The sequence below is a fragment of the Palaemon carinicauda genome, chromosome 11 (genome assembly GCF_036898095.1).
Source record: "Palaemon carinicauda isolate YSFRI2023 chromosome 11, ASM3689809v2, whole genome shotgun sequence".
Classification (NCBI taxonomy): Eukaryota; Metazoa; Arthropoda; class Malacostraca; order Decapoda; family Palaemonidae; genus Palaemon; species Palaemon carinicauda.
Window position 1 is genome coordinate 10,760,754 of NC_090735.1, and position 20,398 is coordinate 10,781,151.

Sequence of the window (20,398 nt, forward strand, 5' to 3'; positions counted from 1 at the left end):
GAGAGAGAGAGAGAGAGAGAGAGAGAGAGAGAGAGAGAGAGAGAGAGAGAGAGAGAGAGAGGTCTCTATGGAACTGGAACTGATTAATTGCAATGTCACAAATCAAAACTTCCTATGACAAGGTATTTACCAAAGAGGAGACTGACACTTCAACGCCAACATTTAATCAAAATAATCGTCCTTAAAACAATCATAAAAACCCCATACAATCTTACAAAAATGCTTTGCTTTGTAGATAAATATCCAGCTATAACTATGACAACAGAAATTTATATATTCAAAGGATACGGAAGAAGTTGATGCAAACTCAACAACAAAAGAATTCAATTCATGACATGCAACTAAAAAAAAAAGGAGACTAGAGATAGATTATATCACCACAGTCTTACTTGGTAATTGAAGAAGCAATCGGGCTCACAAATGTCACATGCAAAACTATACAAGTATGTCTACATTATTTTTCTCAATAATTTTTTCCATACATTTCTAGATACCTTAGGTTTGAAGGGGTTGACTAACTCTCATACAAGTACAAGTGGCTTGACTTATTTTAGGATATTCCTCTGAATAATGGACAAGCATGAAAAGGTCATCGCCCGAACAGGGACTTGAACCCTGGACCCTTAGGTTAAAAGCCTAATGCTCTACCAACTGAGCTATCCGGGCTTGAATTCCCATTAATGTAAGTCAGCATTTGAAGTAGATAACTGAACAATGGCCATCCAATCTGTCACTACAAACAAGATTCCTTATCAATCTCAAAAGTCAAAACCCAACCAGCCTCTTCCTCCAACTCCAATGAACGTTTCACTTGATCAATAATCTCAAGTTCTGTCACATTTCTCTGCAAAGGACGTGATTTTTCAATGATATTGTGCTTCACATTTTCATAGGATGTGGAATAATTAAATGATGGGTCTAAGAGAGTGAAAAAATGCAGTTGAAAAACCAGATACTAGTTACTAACTCTTTTACCTGAGTGAGGCATGATTTTGCCACTATAATGATGAATCGGATTAATCAACATGTCACCATTCTTGAAAATTGTTGGAAACATTACTCACCAATAGAGAAAAAAATCTGAAAAATTTCAACACAACCATTTCAATCTACTATGGTGATCTAAAAAAGAATGGGGCAAAGTTCTTAACCAACCTATAATTTCCTATAAAAGTAGCCGTTCTTTGTAAGCCATGTAACTGCAGATGAATAACTAGTTGTAACTATGAAAGCAGCAAACTATACAATTTTGAGAATGATGTACAAACACAGCAAACAAAAAATACACTGGTATTATGATATACACATCCGAGCTGATGACAACTGCCACTCTCATCTTGGTACTCAAAGAAGATATGCGCTCTCCTATTCAACATGAAAAATGGTTGAAATATATCTAGCCTATTTTTCGCCAAGTTTTATCCATTTTCTTCCTCACCCTTTTCAACAGCCCAATTTGGAAATGTTAACTACACTCTTCTAAAATTACTGATGCTGGAGCACAATTGGATTATCTTGATGGAAATCCCTTACTGAAGTGCAGTTTCATATCTTGATAGAAACCCCTTTGAGTAACAGGTCAAGTTAAACTTGTCACAGTCCGCACATGGAATTGAACTCTGGCCCCTTATGTCAATAGCCCAATGCTTTACCGACTGAGCTATCCAGGTATAAATTGCAGGCAATGAAAATCAGCATTTGAAGTACAAGATGAAGTAAACGATGATCTACTCTTTGAAAATACATGTAAGACTCCCTATAAATCTCCAAACACCACCAGTCTCTCCGTCCACATCAATAGACGTTTATACTTGATCAATGATCTCTTAAGTTTTATCACATGCTTAGGTAGTGACTTTTCGAGGATACTGTACTTCACTGTTTTCCATTAAAGGCAGAATTATAAGTTATGTGTGAGAGAGAGAGAGAGAGAGAGAGAGAGAGAGAGAGAGAGAGAGAGAGAAACTCGCTCTTCCTTGCTTGAACTGACATTGTCGGAACAGGGACTTAAACCCTAGACCCAAGGCTCTACCGACTGAGCTAGTCGGGTTTGAATAGCAAGAAATGAATATGAGCATTTGAAGAAGGTTATTAAACTATTATTTAATGTCAAAATCTTCAAATACCACCAGCTTCTCCTTCCACAAAAATGGACGTTTTCACTTTGTCTACAATCTCTGATTCATATCACAATTCTCTGCACAGTAGGTGACTTTTAAATGATACTGTACATCTTATATTTTTTCATTGGAGGTGTAATAATCAGATGAGAGAGAGAGAGAGAGAGAGAGAGAGAGAGAGAGAGAGAGAGAGAGAGGTCTCTATGGAACTGGAACTGATTAATTGCAATGTCACAAATCAAAACTTCCTATGACAAGTTATTTACCAAAGAGGAGACTGACACTTCAACGCCAACATTTAATCAAAATAATCGCCCTAAAAACAATCATAAAAACCCCATACAATCTTACAAAAATGCTTTGCTTTGTAGATACATATCCAGCTATAACTATGACAACAGAAATTTATACTGTATATTCAAAGGATACGGAAGAAGTTGATGCAAATTCAACAACAAAAGAATTCGTGACATGCAACTCAAAAAAAAAAAAAAAACTAGAGATAGATTATATCACCACAGTCTTACTTGGTAATTGAAGAAGCAATCGGGCTCACAAATGTCACATGGAAAACTGTACAAGTATGTCTACATTATTTTTCTCAATAATTTTTTCTATACATTTTTAGATGCCTTAGGTTTGAAGGGGTTGACTAACTCTCATACAAGTACAAGTGGCTTGACTTTTTTTAGGATATTCCTCTGAATAATGGACAAGCATGAAAAGGTCATCGCCCGAACAGGGACTTGAACCCTGGACCCTTAGGTTAAAAGCCTAATGCTCTACCGACTGAGCTATCCGGGCTTGAATTCCTCTTAATATAAGTCAGCATTTCAAGTAGATAACTGAACAATGGCCATCCAATCTGTCACTACAAACAAGATTCCTTATCAATCTCAAAAGTCAAAACCCAACCAGATTCTTCCTCCAACTCCAATGAACGTTTCACTTGATCAATAATCTCAAGTTCTGTCACATTTCTCTGCAAAGGATGTGATTTTTCAATGATATTGTGCTTCACATTTCCATAGGATGTGGAATAATTAGATGATGGGTCTAAGAGAGTGAAAAAATGAAGTTGAAAAACCAGATACTAGTTACTAACTCTATTACCTGAGTAAGGCATGATTTTGCCACTATTATGATGAATCGGATTAATCAATATGTCACCATTCTTGAAAATTGTTGGAAACATTACTCACCAATTGAGAAAAAAATCTGAAAAATTTCAACACAACCATTTCAATCTACTATGTTGATCTAAAAAAGAATGGGGAAAAGTTCTTAACCAAAATATAATTTCCTATAAAAGTAGCCGTTCTTTGTAAGCCATGTAACTGCAGATGAATAACTAGTTGTAACCATGAAAGCAGCAAACTATACAATTTTCAGAATGATGTACAAACTCAGCAAACAAAAAATACACTGGTAATATGATATACACATCCGAGCTGATGACAACTGCCACTCTCATCTTAGTACTCAAAGAAGATATGCGCTCTCCTATTCAACATGAAAAATGGTTGAAATATATCTAGCCTATTTTTCACCAAGTTTTATCCATTTTTTTCCTCACCCTTTTCAACAGCCCAATTTGGAAATGTTAACTACACTCTTCTAAAATTACTGATGCTGGAGCACAATTGGATTATCTTGATGGAAATCCCATACTGAAGTGCAGTTTCATATCTTGATAGAAATCCTTTTGAGTAACAGGTTAAGTTAAACTTGTCACAGTCCGCACAGGGAATTGAACTCTGGCCCCTTATGCCAATAGCCCAATGCTTTACCGACTGAGCTATCCAGGTATAAATTGCAAGCAATGAAAATCAGAATTTGAAGTAGAAGATGAAGTAAACGATGATCTACTCTTTGAAAATACAAATAAGACTCCCTATAAATCTCCAAACACCACCAGTCTCTCCGTCCACATCAATAGACGTTTATACTTGATCAATGATCTCTTAAGTTTTATCACATGCGAGGATACTATACTTCACTGTTTTCCAATAAAGGCAGAATTATAAGTTATGTGTGTGTGTGAGAGAGAGAGAGAGAGAGAGAGAGAGAGAGAGAGAGAGAGAGAGAGAGAGAGAAACTCCCTCTTCCTTTCTTGAACTGACATTTTCGGAACAGGGACTTAGAACCCTAGGCCCAAGGCTCTCCCGACTGAGCTAGTCGGGTTTGAATAGCAAGAAATTAATATCAGCATTTGAAGAAGGTTATTAAACTATTATTTAATCTGTCAAAATCTTCAAATACCACCAGCTTCTCCTTCCACACAAATGGACGTTTTCACTTTGTCTACAATCTCTGATTTATATCACATTTGTCTGCACACGAGGTGACTTTTAAATGATACTGTACATCTTTTAATTTTTCATTGGAGGTGGAATAATCAGATGTGAGAGAGAGAGAGAGAGAGAGAGAGAGAGAGAGAGAGAGAGAGAGAGAGAGAGAGGTCTCTATGGAACTGGAACTGATTAATTGCAACGTCACAAATCAAAACTTCCTATGACAAGTTATTTACCAAAGAGGAGACTGACACTTCAACGCCAACATTTAATCAAAATAATCACCCTAAAAACAATCATAAAAATCCCATACAATCTTACAGAAATGCTTTGCTTTGTAGATAAATATCCAGCTATAACTATGACAACAGAAATTTATACATTCAAAGGATACGGAAGAAGTTGATGCAAACTCAAGTACAAAAGAATTCAATTCATGACATGCAACTGAAAAAAAAAAGACTGGAGATAGATTCTATCACTACAGTCTTACTTGGTAATTGAAGAAGCTATCGGGCTCACAAATATCACATGGAAAACTATACAAGTATGTCTACATTTATTTTTCTCAATAATTTTTTTCCATACATTTTTGGATACCTTAGGTTTGAAGGGGTTGACTAACTCTCATACAAGTACAAGTGGCTTGACTTTTTTTAGGATATTCCTCTGAATAATGGACAAGCATGAAAAGGTCATCACCCGAACAGGGACTTGAACCCTGGACCCTTAGGTTAAAAGCCTAATGCTCTACCGACTGAGCTATCCGGGCTAGAAATCCCCTAAATGTAAGTCAGCATTTGAAGTAGATAACTGAACAATGGCCATGCAATCTGTCACTACAAACAAGATTCCTTATCAATCTCAAAACTCAAAACCCAACCAGCCTCTTCCTCCAACTTCAATGAACGTTTCACTTGATCAACAATCTCAAGTTCTGTCACATTTCTCTGCAAAGGACGTGATTTTTCAATGATATTGTGCTTCACTTTTTCATAGGATGTGGAATAATTAGATGATGGGTCTAACAGAGTGAAAGAATGAGGTTGAAAAACCAGATACTAGTTAACAACTCTTTTAGCTGAGTAAGGAATGATTTTTCCACTATGATGATGAATCGGATTAATCAACATGTCACCATTCTCAAAAATTATGGGAAATATTACTCACTAATTGAAAAAAAACTGAAAAAATTCAACACAACCATTCCAATCTACTATGGTGATCTAAAATGAATGGGGAAAAGTTCTTAACCAACCTATAATTTCCTATAGAAGTAGCCGTTCTTTGTAAGCCATGTAACTGCAGATGAATAACTAGTTGTAACCATGAAAGCAGCAAACTATACAATTTTGAGAATGATGTACAAACTCAGCAAACAAAAAATACACTGGTATTATGATATACACATCCGAGCTGATGACAATGGCCACTCTCATCTTGGTACTCAAAGAAGATATGCGCTCTCCTATTCAACATGAAAAATGGTTGAAATATATCTAGCCTATTTTTCGCCAAGTTTCATCCATTTTCTTCCTCACCCTTTTCAACAGTCCATTTTGGAGAGGTTAACTACGCTCTTCTCAAATTAATGATGCTGGAGCACAATTGGATTATCTTGATGGAAATCCCATACTGGAGCGCAGTTTCAAATCTTGATAGAAATCCTTTTGAGTTACAGGTTAAGTTAAACTTGTCACAGTCCGCACAGGGACTTGAACTCTGGCCCCTTATATCAGTAGCCCAATGCTTTACCGACTGAGCTATCCAGGTATAAATTGCAAGCAATGAAAATCAGCATTTGACGTGGAAGATGAAGTAAACGATGACCTACTCTTTGAAAATACAAATAAGACTCCCTATAAATCTCCAAACACCACCAGTCACTCCGTCCACATCAATAGACGTTTTTACTTGATCAATAATCTCTTAGGTTCCATCACATTACTTTGCATAGGTAGTGACTTTTCAAGAGAGAGAGAGAGAGAGAGAGAGAGAGAGAGAGAGAGAGAGAGAGAGAGAGAGAGAGAGAGAGAGAGAGAAACTCGCTCTTCCTTGCTTGAACTGACATTGTCGGAACAGGGACTTACAACCCTAGACCCTTAGGTTAAAAGCCCAAGGCTCTACCGGCTGAGCTATTCGGGTTTGAATAGCAAGAAATGAAAATCAGCATTTGAAGAAGATTATTAAACTATTATTTAATTTGTCAAAATCTTCAAATTCCACACAAATGGAAGTTTTCACTTTGTCTACAATCTCTGATTTATATCACATTTCTCTGCAAACGAGGTGACTTTTATATGATACATAATCAAAATGGTAATAACAGAAACATTTGTTTCACCTGAAAAAAAACGTGAAGCCACTTTAAAAGGAAATCTTGTAATATTTCATGTTTCCTTATTTCTGTCGTTACGGGTTAAAAAAAATTTGCGTAGTTATACGCATGGCACATGTGTAAGTCTTTTATGCTTCTTTCACCTTTATACTTAGAACAGTCCAAAGTGTCACTACAGTGATACTTCACTAAACATGTCACTCCGTAGGGAGGGATCATGTACAACCTTCACTAAAAGTCCCGATTAGTGCACTGTCCCTCGCAGTATTCAAGCAGCAGGTTTTAGTACACTACCTGCTGCCACCCCAGAATGCTTGATCTCTTGCACTTGCTTCGCGTAGTGTTTGAAGAAAACCCTGGATGACTTCCATCCAGTATACGAGCGAAGACTTTTAAAATTCATATTTTGAAAGAAGTTCAGAGATGAAGCGATTTTTCTCGGATCATGACATGCGGGTGTGCTGTCTGGATCCGCTCTGCGAATGAAATAGGTGATCTTCGCCCTTAACTGTTTCAAAGACAATGTCGAACCTGAGGTTTCTCCCGATGAATAAAATGGATGCAAAAGCTCTATTGAGACAGCTTCTGGGACGTTTAAATCGCTTCCAGATGAATAAAATGGATGCAAAAACTCTATTGAGACAGCATCTGGGACGTTTAAATCGCTTCCAGATGAATAAAATGGATGCAAAAACTCTATTGAGACAGCTTCTGAGACATTTAAATCGCTTCCAGATGAATAAAATGGATGCAAAAACTCTATTGAGACAGCTTCTGAGACATTTAAATCGCTTCCAGATGAATAAAATGGATGCAAAAACTCTATTGAGACAGCTTCTGGGACGTTTAAATCGCTTCCAGATGAATAAAATTCATGCAAAAACTCTATTGAGACAGCATGGAGGTGGAATAATCAGATGAAAGAGAGAGAGAGAGAGAGAGAGAGAGAGAGGTCTCTATGGAACTGAAACTGATAAATTGCAATGTCACAAATCAAAACTTCCTAGAACAAGTTATTTACCAAAGAGGAAACTGACACTTCAAAATAATCGCCCTAAAACCAATCATAAAAACCCCTTACAATCTTACAGAAATGCTTTGCTTTGTAGATAAATATCCAGCTATAACTATGACAACAGAAATTTATATAATCAAAGGATACGGAAGAAGTTGGTGCAAACTCAACAAACAAAAAAAAAAAAAAAATAAAAAAAAAATCATTCATGATATGCAACTCAAAAAAAAAAAAAAAAAAAGAGATTAGAGATAGATTATATCACCACAGTCTTACTTGGTAATTGAAGAAGCAATGGGGCTCACAAATCTCACATGGAAAACTATACAAGCATGTCCTTATTATTTTTCTCAATAATTGTTTCCATACATTTTTAGATACTTTAGGTTTGAAGGGGTTGACTAACTCTCATACAAGTGGCTTGACTTGTTTTAGGATATTCCTCAGAATAATGGACAAGCATGAAAAGGTCATCGCCCGAACAGGGACATGAACCCTGGACCCTTAGGTTAAAAGCCTAATGCTCTACCGACTGAGCTATCCGGGCTTGGAAAGCCTGCTACAAATATCAGCATTTAAAGTAGCAGATATGTAAATATGATCTATTCTATCAAAATATAACTAAGACCATATCAATCTCCAAACACCACCAGCCTCTCTATCCACACTTATAACCGATTTCACTCGATCAATAATCTCCGAGTTCTATCACATTTTTCTGCATTGGAGGTGACTTTTCAATGATACTGTACTTTACTTTTTTAATTGTAGGTGAAATAATCAGATGAAGGGTCTCAAAGGGAAGTGAAATAATCAAATGAGGAGTCTAAGAGATAGAATGAGGTTGAAAAACTAGATGAGAGTTACTGACTCTTACATGTTTGCTGAGTGAGGCATAATTTTATCACTAATATACTGAAACTGATTAATCCCCACGTCTCCAATCTCAAAACTATTGTTAATCAAATAAGGAAATTGACTTCAACACTAGCAATTAAATCAAATATGATGATATAAAAAAATATCAATTCGAGAAAACTTTAATCAACCCAAAAATTCATATCAATACAGTCGTGCTTTGTAAACCACAGGTACTCATGCCATCAAGAGCAGAAAACGTGTGATCAGAAAGAGGAAGACGCATGATTGCACCTTCATGCATGTCGAAACTCCTCTGTTGAGAGATTGCAACAAGTAAAATCTTACATCTTACTAGAATGTCTAGACTGGAGTGAAATTCTTTGGCCCACAGATCTGAGAGTTCACTCTGTTCGAGGCCACACGACCAAGCTCTCACCATGGTAACTTCAGTTACGTTCTTAATCCTTGACGGCCAACGAAATGCTATCAATGACCGTAGGTGCCACTGTTGGAGAAGCCACTATAATCTTTCCAAGTTCTTTGCACTCACAAATAAGAACGTCAACAAAGAAACACAAAAGTATCAGGGTTCTCCACCTCTGACAGCGCTGGATCGAGGTCAGGCCCTCTCTCAGGTAGGGGGGGAGAGGAGTGGCTATATCCTGCTGAGAGGGGGGGGGGTACCCCAAGAGGAAAGGGGGAGGGGTAGGAAGAGCTGAATCTGTGTGTGTGTGCATATCTACCTAAAGAGGGAGGTACCCCAAGAGGAAAGGGAGAGGGGTGGGAAAGGTTGAATCTGTGTGTGTGCATATCTATCTAAATATTTTGCCATCAATTTTGATGGGTTATATACACTAGTGTAGAATAAAACTGGTGGCAGCATCTACACTGGATAACGATAATAATTGTTTAAAGTAATCGCCCGAAAACATTACTTGAACCCTACACATCTAGGTAAGTAGCCTGATATGTTAGGGATTAAAAGAGTTCCAGATTTATCTAAGGCACTAAATCAAAGTATAGTAGTGGCACCCTTGTGTGCTATAGGGCTATGAAGGAATTAAGTTCATCTCAGAAAGGATTCACTGACATGAATGAAGGTGGGAGGGGATAATGGTCTATAACTTCGTACTTGGAATAGTGGCTAAGTCTCTCAAGATCAGGATACAAACACTTCTTATCCAATTCTAAATACCTGCCCCTCCATCCCTACACTACTGAAATATTTTTGCTTAGTAAATAATCTCATAAATCTATATCTTAATACATTACTATTATTATGATTACTAGTTAAGCTACAAGCCTAGTGTACCCTCAAAAAAGAGAACTCTATCCCTAAGACAGTGGAAGACCATGGACATGGTAAAGAAGCTATGGAACTACCCAAGACTAAAGAGCAGTGGTTTGATTTTCGAGTGTCCTTTTAGAAAAGCTGGTTACTATAGTTAAAGAGTCTTTTCTACCCTTAACAAGGTTAACTACACTCTTCTCAAATTAATGATGCTGGAGCACAATTGGATTATCTTGATGGAAATCCCATACTGGAGCGCAGTTTCATATCTTGATAGAAATCCTTTTGAGTAACAGGTTAAGTTAAGCTTGTCACAGTCTGCACAGGGACTTGAACTCTGGCCCCTTATGTCAGTAGCCCAATGCTTTACCGACTGAGCTATCCAGGTATAAATTGCAAGCAATGAAAATCAGCATTTGAAGTAGAAGATGAAGTAAACAATGACCTACTCTTTGAAAATACAAATAAGACTCCCTATAAATCTCCAAACACCACCAGTCACTCCGTCCACATCAATAGACGTTTTTACTTGATCAATAATCTCTTAGGTTCCATCACATTACTTTGCATAGGTAGTGACTTTTCAAGAGAGAGAGAGAGAGAGAGAGAGAGAGAGAGAGAGAGAGAGAGAGAAACTCGCTCTTCCTTGCTTGAACTGACATTGTCGGAACAGGGACTTACAACCCTAGACCATTAGGTTAAAAGCCCAAGGCTCTACGAACTGAGCTATTCGGGTTTGAATAGCCAGAAATGAAAATCAGCCTTTGAAGATGGTTATTAAACTGTTATTTAATCTGTCAAAATCTTCAAATACCACCAGCTTCTCCTTCCACACAAATGGACGTTTTCACTTTGTCTACAATCTCTGATTTATATCACATTTGTCTGCACACAAGGTGACTTTTATATGATACTGTACATCGTTTATTTTTTCATTGGAGGTGGAATAATCAGATGAGAGAGAGAGAGAGAGAGAGAGAGAGAGAGAGAGAGAGAGAGAGTGAGAGGTCTCTATGGAACTGGAACTGATTAATTGCAATGTCACAAATCAAAACTTCCTATGACAAGTTATTTACCAAAGAGGAGACTGACACTTCAACGCCAACATTTAATCAAAATAATCGCCCTAAAAACAATCATAAAAACCCCATACAATCTTACAGAAAGGCTTTGCTTTGTAGATAAATATCCAGCTATAACTATGACAACAGAAATTTATATATTCAAAGGATACGGAAGAAGTTGATGCAAACTCAAGTACAAAAGAATTCAATTCATGACATGCAACTCGAAAAAAAAGACTAGAGATAGATTATATCACCACAGTCTTACTTGGTAATTGAAGAAGCAATGGGCTCACAAATCTCACATGGAGAACTATATAAGTATGTCTACATTATTTTTCTCAATAATTTTTTCCATACATTTTTAGATACTTTAGGTTTGAAGGGGTTGACTAACTCTCATACAAGTGGCTTGACTTTTCTTAGGATATTCCTCTGAATAATGGACAAGCATGAAAAGGTCATCGCCCGAACAGGGACTTGAACCCTGGACCCTTAGGTTAAAAGCCTAATGCTCTACCGACTGAGCTATCCGGGCTTGAATTCCCGTTAATGTAAGTCAGCATTTGAAGTAGATAACTGAACAATGGCCATCCAATCTGTCACTACAAACAAGATTCCTTATCAATCTCAAAAGTCAAAACCCAACCAGCCTCTTCCTCCAACTCCAATGAACGTTTCACTTGATCAATAATCTCAAGTTCTGTCACATTTCTCTGCAAAGGACGTGATTTTTCAATGATATTGTGCTTCACATTTTCATAGGATGTGGAATAATTAGATGATGGGTCTAAGAGAGTGAAAGAATGAGGTTGAAAAACCAGATATTAGTTACTAACTCTTTTACCTGAGTGAGGCTTGATTTTGCCACTATAATGATGAATCGGATTAATCAACATGTCACCATTCTTGAAAATTGTTGGAAACATTACTCACCAATTGAAAAAAAAAAATCTGAAACATTTCAACACAACCATTTCAATCTACTATGGTGATCTAAAAAAGAATGGGGCAAAGTTCTTAACCAATCTATAATTTCCTATAAAAGTAGCCACTCTTTGTAAGCCATGTAAATGCAGATGAATAACTAGTTGTAACTATGAAAGCAGCAAACTATACAATTTTGAGAATGATATACAAACTCAGCAAACAAAAAATACACTGGTATTATGATATACACATCCGAGCTGATAACAATTGCCACTCTCATCTTAGTACTAAAAGAAGATACGCACTCTCCTATTCAACATGGAAAATGGTATAAATATATCTGGCTTATGAGTTTTGTCCATTTTCGTCCTCACCCTTTTCAACAGTCCAATTAGGAAAGGTTAACTACACTCTTCTCAAATTAATGATGCTGGAGCACAATTGGATTATCTTGATGGAAATCCCTTACTGGAGTGCAGTTTCATATCTTGATAGGAATCCCTTTTGAGTAACAGGTTAAGTTAAACTTGTCACAGTCCGCACAGGGACTTGAACTCTGGCCCCTCATGTCAGTAGCCCAATGCTCTACCGACTGAGCTATCCAGGTATAAATTGCAACTATGAAAATCATCATTCGAAGTAGAAGATGAAGTAAATGATGACCTACTCTTTGAAAATACAAATAAGACTCCCTATAAATCTCCAAACACCACCTGTCTCTCCATCCACATCAAAAGACGTTTTTACTTGATCAATGATCTCTTAAGTTTTGTCACATGTCTTTGCATAGGTAGTGACTTTTCGAGGATACTGTATTTCACTGTTTTCCATTAAAGGCAGAATTATAAGTTATGCGAGAGAGAGAGAGAGAGAGAGAGAGAGAGTGAGAGACTCGCTCTTCCTTGCTTGAACTGACATTGCCGGAACAGGGACTTAGAACCCTAGACCCTTAGGTTAAAAGCCTGATGCTCTGTCGACTGAGCTATCCGGGCTTGAATAGGAAGAAATGAAAACCAACATTTGAAGTAGAAAATAAGTAAAAGGTTATTTAATCTGTCATAATCTTCAAATACCACCAGCTTCTCAGTCCACACAAATGAACGTTTTCACTTTGTCTACAATCTCTGATTTATATCACATTTCTTTGCACAGGACATGACTTTTCAATGATACTGTACATCGTTTATTTTTTTCATTGGAGGTGGGATTATATATATATATATATATATATATATATATATATATATATATATATATATATATATATATATATAAAGAGAGAGAGAGAGAGAGAGAGAGAGAGAGGAGAGAGAGAGAGAGAGAGAGAGAGAGAGAGAGAGAGAGAGAGAGAGAGAGAGAGGGGGTCTCTATGGAACTGAAACTAATTAATTGCAATGTCACAAATCAAAACTTCCTAGAACAAGTTATTTACTAAAGAGGAAAATGACACTTCAGCGCCAACATTTAATCAAAATAATCCCCCTAAAAACAATCATAAAAATCCCATTCAACCTTTCAGAAATGCTTTGCTTTGCAGATATATAACCAGGTATGACTATGACAACAGAAATTTATATGTTCAGAGGATAAGGAAGACGTAAGTGCAAACTCAACAAACAAAACATTCAATTCATGATATGTAATTAAAAGAGAGAAACAATTTATTGTGCAAAATACAAAGTTTACAAAGTACAGCACAGCAGGCAACCCGGTCGCGGTATGCGTGTTGGGGTGAGCCCTTTTGAATGGATGGCATTGGCTGTGACATTTTACATATCTTTTCCACCCTATTGATTACTAGACAAATGTCATTCATCAGGGCTGATATGGTACTCAGGTAGTATTACAAATTTCAAATACTTACAGTCAATTATATAGATAAAATACATGATGAGTAGGAATTGCCCATTGAAAGATTGCAAATTTTGTCATAAGTACTGTATAATATGGAATTCTAATATATGCTGTTCAATAAGTAATGATTTGAATGTAAACTATACAAAATATGCATTTTATCAGGTTTCTGTCTATGAACATAGTTGCTAGTAACATGTGTTATTATTGTAGTGTATATAATGAGGAATTTCTTACTGATTTACACAATTAAGTTTATGCACAATATTCTAATATAATTTTGTTACTCAATGAATGACATTACATGAGGGCAACATATGAGACTTTATAAAAACGTTATAAATAGATTAGAAACAATTCTAATGCTAACTGGTGACTGCAGGATAGGATGTATTACATTTTGGTTACTGTACAATATATAAATACTTATTTAGCTGAAAGAATTACGTTTAGATGAGGTCAACACAAAATTATTGTGAAAGTGTTATTAAAATGAAAACTAAATACAACAGGTTTTATAATGCTACCAGGTAACTGCAAAATGAGATGTACTGCAATTTAATTTATGTACATATTATAGTATATACAAGTCTATTGACTATCTGGAACAAGCAAATTTTGGTTTAGTAGCAACAACCTTTTTCAGCACACCAGGTTGCAGAAAATGCTTGAGCAGGTCAACCCCACTCAGTCCCCATGGACTGTAAAGAGTAATTTCTTCACATTCCACGAGATAATGACTGAGAGTGTGCTTCCTTAGTCCGCCACATAGTCTGCAGCATGTTTCTGATGGACTGGCAGCTGGCAGCACCTCCCAAAGGTATCGGTTCTGCATCCATAGTCTTCTATACGTTGTTTGTTCTCTTCTGCTCTCTAGTCCAAGAAGTTTATAATCAGGTGGTTTTCCTTCAGTAATTTCAAGATATTTTCTTATTGATGTGTGTGTTTCTTTGAGCATCTCTATTCTCTCATTGTAACTATTCATTATTTCCATTCCAACAGAAACCTTCAACATATTCAGGGATGGTATCAGTTTGTAGTCTACTCTCTCCTTCCTTGCGCCTTCTTTAGAGAGCTCATCAGCTCTCTCATTGCCTCTGATTCCAATATGTGAAGGCACCCATATGAATGCAACCATTCTGCCCGCTTGTTTGATCTGTGACAGCAGGTCTATAGCTCTTCTCACTATGGTGTTTGCTTCAGCTTTTCTTGGTGTTAGGGATTGCAGGGCACTCAGACTGTCTGTTGCTATTATGGCATTATCCTTATTCCTTTTTATAATGCTTAGTGCAGCCGTAATACCCAACAGTTCTGACTGTAGTACGGAGCATCCATCTGTCGATCGTAGGGACAGAGAGTGTACCTCTGCTCCATTCTGATACACAGTTACCCCGCTTCCTGCTCTCCCATCTTCCAGAAGTGACCCATCTGTGTAATAATGAACTCGTTCCCCTTTAATACTGTCCAGCCTCTGAAAATATTCATTCTTCAACAATGCAGGATTCATCTATTCCTTTTTCCCTTTTAAAGATGAAAGCAGTATCTCAGTTTCTGGTATACTCCATGGCGGAATGCTCTTTACATCTATCTTGGTTACGTCTAGATATTCTTTCATGCTAGAGGCCTCTATTAGTTGTCTTGCTGCAGTAACCCAACCATTCTTTAGTCTTTTAGGGTAGCTGTGAATTAGAGTATCTCTTGTTAATCCATCGTCATCTGTCATGATAGACCTATACAACTGGATGATCGCTGTTATTGCTAATCTATGATGTATTGGCTTCAGACATGCCTCATTCCTCAATATTTCTTGCCTAACACTTTTAGGTGCCCCTAGTATACTTCTTGCTGCCTTGTTCTGGATGATTTCTAGGATACCAATATAGCTCTTCCTCAGTGGCAGCAACATGCTACTTCTGTAATCAATTATTGATCTTATCATAAATGTATAGAGTTGCTTTACCATTGGTACACTTGCACCCACAGAGCCACATGCTACTTTCCAAAGAAGGCGCAATCTTATTGCTGAAGCCTGAACTATTCTCTTAACTTCATACAATTTATGACACCTGTTACTGAGTATGACACCCATGTACTTGTACTGGGCTACCTTCTCTATTCTTTGCCCTTGTATGTGCAATATCAAGGGGTTGCGTGTGGCCCTTGCTATCATCTTAGTTTTTTCAGGTGATATGACTAATCCTATGCTGTTACATAATGATGTGCAAGCCCTAATTGCCCTTTTTACTCTCTTATCTGTGCTAGCTTGTACCACTATGTCATCTGCATATATGGTTATTATGATTCCTGGTATATTAATTTTCCCATGTACATTCATTAGAATATTAAAAAGAGTAGGTGATAGAACACCTCCCTGAGGAGTACCTAATTCCATTTTTTCCCATCTTGATTGTACGCCTTCAAAGTAGACACAACTGACTCTATCTGTTAGGTAGTCCATTATAAGCTGTAGGAGTCTTCCTTCTATCATTCCTGCTAGCTCAGTCAAAATAATTATATGGCTAGCCGTATCAAAGGCCCCCTTTAAATCTATGAACACTGTGTATTTTAACCCCAAGGTTGCACTTACTCTATGAACATCATGTCTGTGCAAGGTATTTGAAAGAATGTTACTGAACAGGCTCAATTTTTTTATTGGGAAAAAGCTGTCAAAGAATTTATATGGCTACATACCTGGGAGGAGCACACACCACTATTCATAGAGTAAGTGCAATTAAAAAAAAAAAAGAGAATAGAGATAAATTATATCACACCAGTCTTGCTTGGTAATTAAACAAGAAATGGGGCTCACAAATTTCACATAGAAAACTAGACATGCCTGCATTTTTCTAAACTTTTCATTACATTTCTTAGATACTCTAGGTTTGAAGGGGTTGACTAACTCTCATACAAGTGGCTTGACTTTTTTTAGGATATTCCTCTGAATAATGGACAAGCATGAAAAGGTCATCGCCCGAACAGGGACTTGAACCCTGGACCCTTAGGTTAAAAGCCTAATGCTCTACCGACTGAGCTATCCGGGCTTGAAATGCCTGCTACAAAAATCAGCATTTAAAGTAGCAGATATGTGATGATTTATTCTATCAAAATACAACTAAGACTATATTTCCAAACACCACCTGCCTCTCTGTCCACACCTCTAAACGTTTTCAATCGATCAATGATCTCCGAGTCGTATTAGATTTCCCTCCATAGGAGTTGACTTTTCAATGATACTGTACTTTACTTTTTTAATTGGAGGTGGAATAATCAGATGAGGGGTCTCAAAGGGAAGTGAAACAATCAAATGAGGAGTCTAAGAGATAGAATGAGGTTGAAAAACTACATGAGAGTTACTAAGCTTGCTGAGTGAGGCATAATTTTATCACTAGTATACTGAAGCTGATTAATCCCCACGTCACCAATCTCAAAACTATTGTTAATCAAATAAGGAAATTGACTTCAACACTAGCAATTAAATAAAATATGATGATATAAAAAATATCAATTCGAAAAAACTTTAATCAACCCAAAAATTCATATCAAAACAGTCGTGCTTTGTAAACCCCAGGTACTCATGCCGTCAAGAGCAGAAAACGTGTGATCAGAAAGAGGAAGACGCATGATTGCACCTTCATGCATGTCGAAACTCCTCTGTTGAGAGATTGCAACAAATAAGGTCTTGCATCTTACTAGAACGTCTAGACTGGAGTGAATTCTTTGGCCCATAGATCTGAGAGTTCACTCTGTTCCAGGCCGCACGATCAAGCTCTCACCATGGTAACTTCAGTTAAGTTCTTAATCCTTGAGGGCCAACAAAATGCTATCAATGACCGTAGGTGCCACTGTTGGAGAAGCCACTGCAGTCTTTCCAGGTTCTTTGCACTCACAAATAAGAACGCCAACAAAGAAACACAAAAGAATCAGGGTTCTCCACCTCTGACAGCCCTGGATCGAGATCAGGCCCTCTCTCAGGTAGGGGAGGAGAGGAGTGGCTATATCCTGCTGAGAGGGGGGTACCCCAAGAGGAAAGGGAGAGGGGTGGGAAGGGTTGAATCTGTGTGTGTGTGCATATCTATCTAAATATTTTGACATCAATTTTGATGGGTTACATACACTAGTGTAGAATAAAATTGGTGGCAGCATCTGCAGACCTCTACACTGGATAACGATAATAATTTTTTAAAGTAATCGCCCGAAAACATTACTTGAACCCTAGACATCTAGGTAAGTAGCCTGATATATTAGGGCTTACAAAAGTTCCAGATTTACCTATGGCACTAAATCAAAGTATAGTAGTGGCACCCTTGTGTGCTATAGGGCTATGAAGGAATTAAGCTCATCTCAGAAAGGAATTTACCGACATGAATGAAGGTGGGAGGGGATAATGGTCTATAACTTCGTTCTTGGAATAATGGCTAAGTCTCTCAAGATCAGGATACAAAAAACACTTCTTATCCAGTTCTTAATACCTGCCCCTCCATCCCTACACTACTGAAATATTTTTGCTTAGTACATAATCTCATAAATCTATATCTTATTACATTACTATTATTATGATTACTAGCTAGTTGGAAAAGCAGGATTCTATTAGCCCAAATGCCCCAAAAGAGGAAATAGCCCAATGAGGAAAGGAAATAAGGAAGCAGATAGAATAGAGTGCCTGGGTGTACCCTCAAAAAAGAGAACTCTATCCCCAAGACAGTGGAAGACCATGGACATGGTACAGAAGCTATGGCACTACCCAAGACTAAAGAGTAGTGGTTTGATTTTGGAGTGTCCTTCTAGAAAAGTTGGTTACTATAGCTAAAGAGTCTCTTCTACCCTTAACAAATGAAAAGTAGCCAATGAACAAATACAGTGCAATAGTTAACACCTTGAATGAAGAAGATTATTCGGGTTATCTTGGTGCTGCCAGCAAAGGAAAAATGACCTGTAACCAGAGGGATCCAATGCAGTACTATCTGACCAGTCAAAGGACCCAGTAGCTCTCTGGTGGTAGAATCTCAACAGGTGGCTGGTGCCTTGGTCAACCTACTACCTAAATAGGTTCAAATAGTACTGTAAACCAATACAATCCCTTTTAAATAGGACGGGATAAAATCACTTGATGGATCTTGAGAGAGAAGTGCAAGTAGGTCTGCCTTATTTATCTTTATTAGTATCTTGCGTTATCTTTCTCCAAGCACGCTATATTTGGAAGGGCCAATTTCATTTTTTTTCACACTAAAAACTTTAGGGTTATTTTAATTATACACCTATGAAAAAAAAGCTGCATCTCTTTTATGATAATAATAAAGTACTCTTACCAACCAATTACCCATATAAAAAAGTGATCAGTTGATGAACCACAATACCTAAATCTACAGATACAGTATGAAAATTGTCTTCATTCCACTTGATATTTAACTAAAATTTCAAAGGGGACAAGTAAAAAACCGACCATCCATGTAATGGAAAGGGTAAACGTGGCGATGTTGTGGCACACACTAATTAAAAACACTATAAAGAAAAAAGATAAATATAGTTTCAATCAAAGTTTACAATGATAAACACCAGAGGCCTTTAGGAAATGTAAGTCAGTTACTACTTACTGATCATGTTCTGTATAATTAAAATTAACATGATGAATTTTTTTATCCATAAATTCTACCCCTCTAATTCTTAAAAGAAGCGATTTCTGAATATTTTTCTTTTCTACAATGAATTACTTTACTCAGTGCAGTTGGAGGTTTAATGTTTTTTTTCCTGCTAAGTATGATGTGTTAATTAACCCAAACATCTCGAGAATACATACTGTATACTTAGGGAGAGCATTCTCCTGATGCCCCATTATAAGACTATAGTCAAACCATTCCGTGTGGCCGCTGAAAAGAGCTCTTTGCCAGAACTTATCGTATCCGAACGTAAACACTTAGTTCATTTTTCCTTGAAGGAAACTTTCTTTAGAGACAAGTCGAAAACCTTTGAAAACAACAATAAAGCCAGATTAAGAGATTAGGACTAATACAGGGATATATATCCTATTTTCCCTCACCCTTTCTTTACAACTGTACTTACTGGGATAAGATCACCTTAACATCATCATCTTATATATATATATATATATATATATATATATATATATATATATATATATATATATATCGAAAACTGAAATCTAAACAAATACCATGCTTATCATAAGCTTTAAAGAGTTATTTAAAGAAAACTTTTTAAGCCTTTTTAATTTGCTCTGCCCTTGTCAGCTAATTATCTTTCACTAACGATATTTTCGTGTTTGTGGTCTCCTGGTCACATCCGTCCATCAATGATCTTTCAGCTTAGAAGATTATGATTTCTTAAAGGAAAAGCCAATTTAATATATCTCTCTCTCTCTCTCTCTGTTTGTGTGTGTATAATACACACACACACACACACACACACATATATATATATATATATATTATATATATATATTATATATATATATATGTGTGTGTGTGTTTATATATACATATATATACATATATATATATATATATACTGTATGTATATATATATATATATATATATATATACTGTATGTATATATATATATATATATATATATATATATATATATATATATATATATATATATATATATATATAT

General features: G+C 36.6%; 1 protein-coding gene and 6 non-coding genes across 7 annotated transcripts; all 7 read right to left on the reverse strand.

Annotated features, from left to right (window-relative positions):
* Positions 1-593: 593 nt before the first annotated feature.
* Positions 594-666, reverse strand: TRNAK-UUU (transfer RNA lysine (anticodon UUU)). The gene has a single exon. It is a non-coding gene; the product is annotated as a tRNA-Lys (tRNA).
* A 2,185-nt stretch (positions 667-2,851) lies between these two features.
* Positions 2,852-2,924, reverse strand: TRNAK-UUU (transfer RNA lysine (anticodon UUU)). The gene has a single exon. It is a non-coding gene; the product is annotated as a tRNA-Lys (tRNA).
* Positions 2,925-5,113: 2,189 nt separating this feature from the next.
* Positions 5,114-5,186, reverse strand: TRNAK-UUU (transfer RNA lysine (anticodon UUU)). Its single transcript has one exon. It is a non-coding gene; the product is annotated as a tRNA-Lys (tRNA).
* Positions 5,187-8,241: 3,055 nt separating this feature from the next.
* Positions 8,242-8,314, reverse strand: TRNAK-UUU (transfer RNA lysine (anticodon UUU)). Its single transcript has one exon. It is a non-coding gene; the product is annotated as a tRNA-Lys (tRNA).
* A 3,134-nt stretch (positions 8,315-11,448) lies between these two features.
* TRNAK-UUU (transfer RNA lysine (anticodon UUU)) lies at positions 11,449-11,521 on the reverse strand. The gene has a single exon. It is a non-coding gene; the product is annotated as a tRNA-Lys (tRNA).
* Positions 11,522-14,365: 2,844 nt separating this feature from the next.
* On the reverse strand, positions 14,366-15,274 carry LOC137649916 (uncharacterized). The gene has a single exon (XM_068382856.1). It carries the CDS (start codon positions 15,272-15,274, stop codon positions 14,366-14,368), a length of 909 nt encoding a protein of 302 aa, XP_068238957.1.
* Positions 15,275-16,735: 1,461 nt separating this feature from the next.
* Positions 16,736-16,808, reverse strand: TRNAK-UUU (transfer RNA lysine (anticodon UUU)). The gene has a single exon. It is a non-coding gene; the product is annotated as a tRNA-Lys (tRNA).
* Between the last annotated feature and the right edge of the window lie 3,590 nt (positions 16,809-20,398).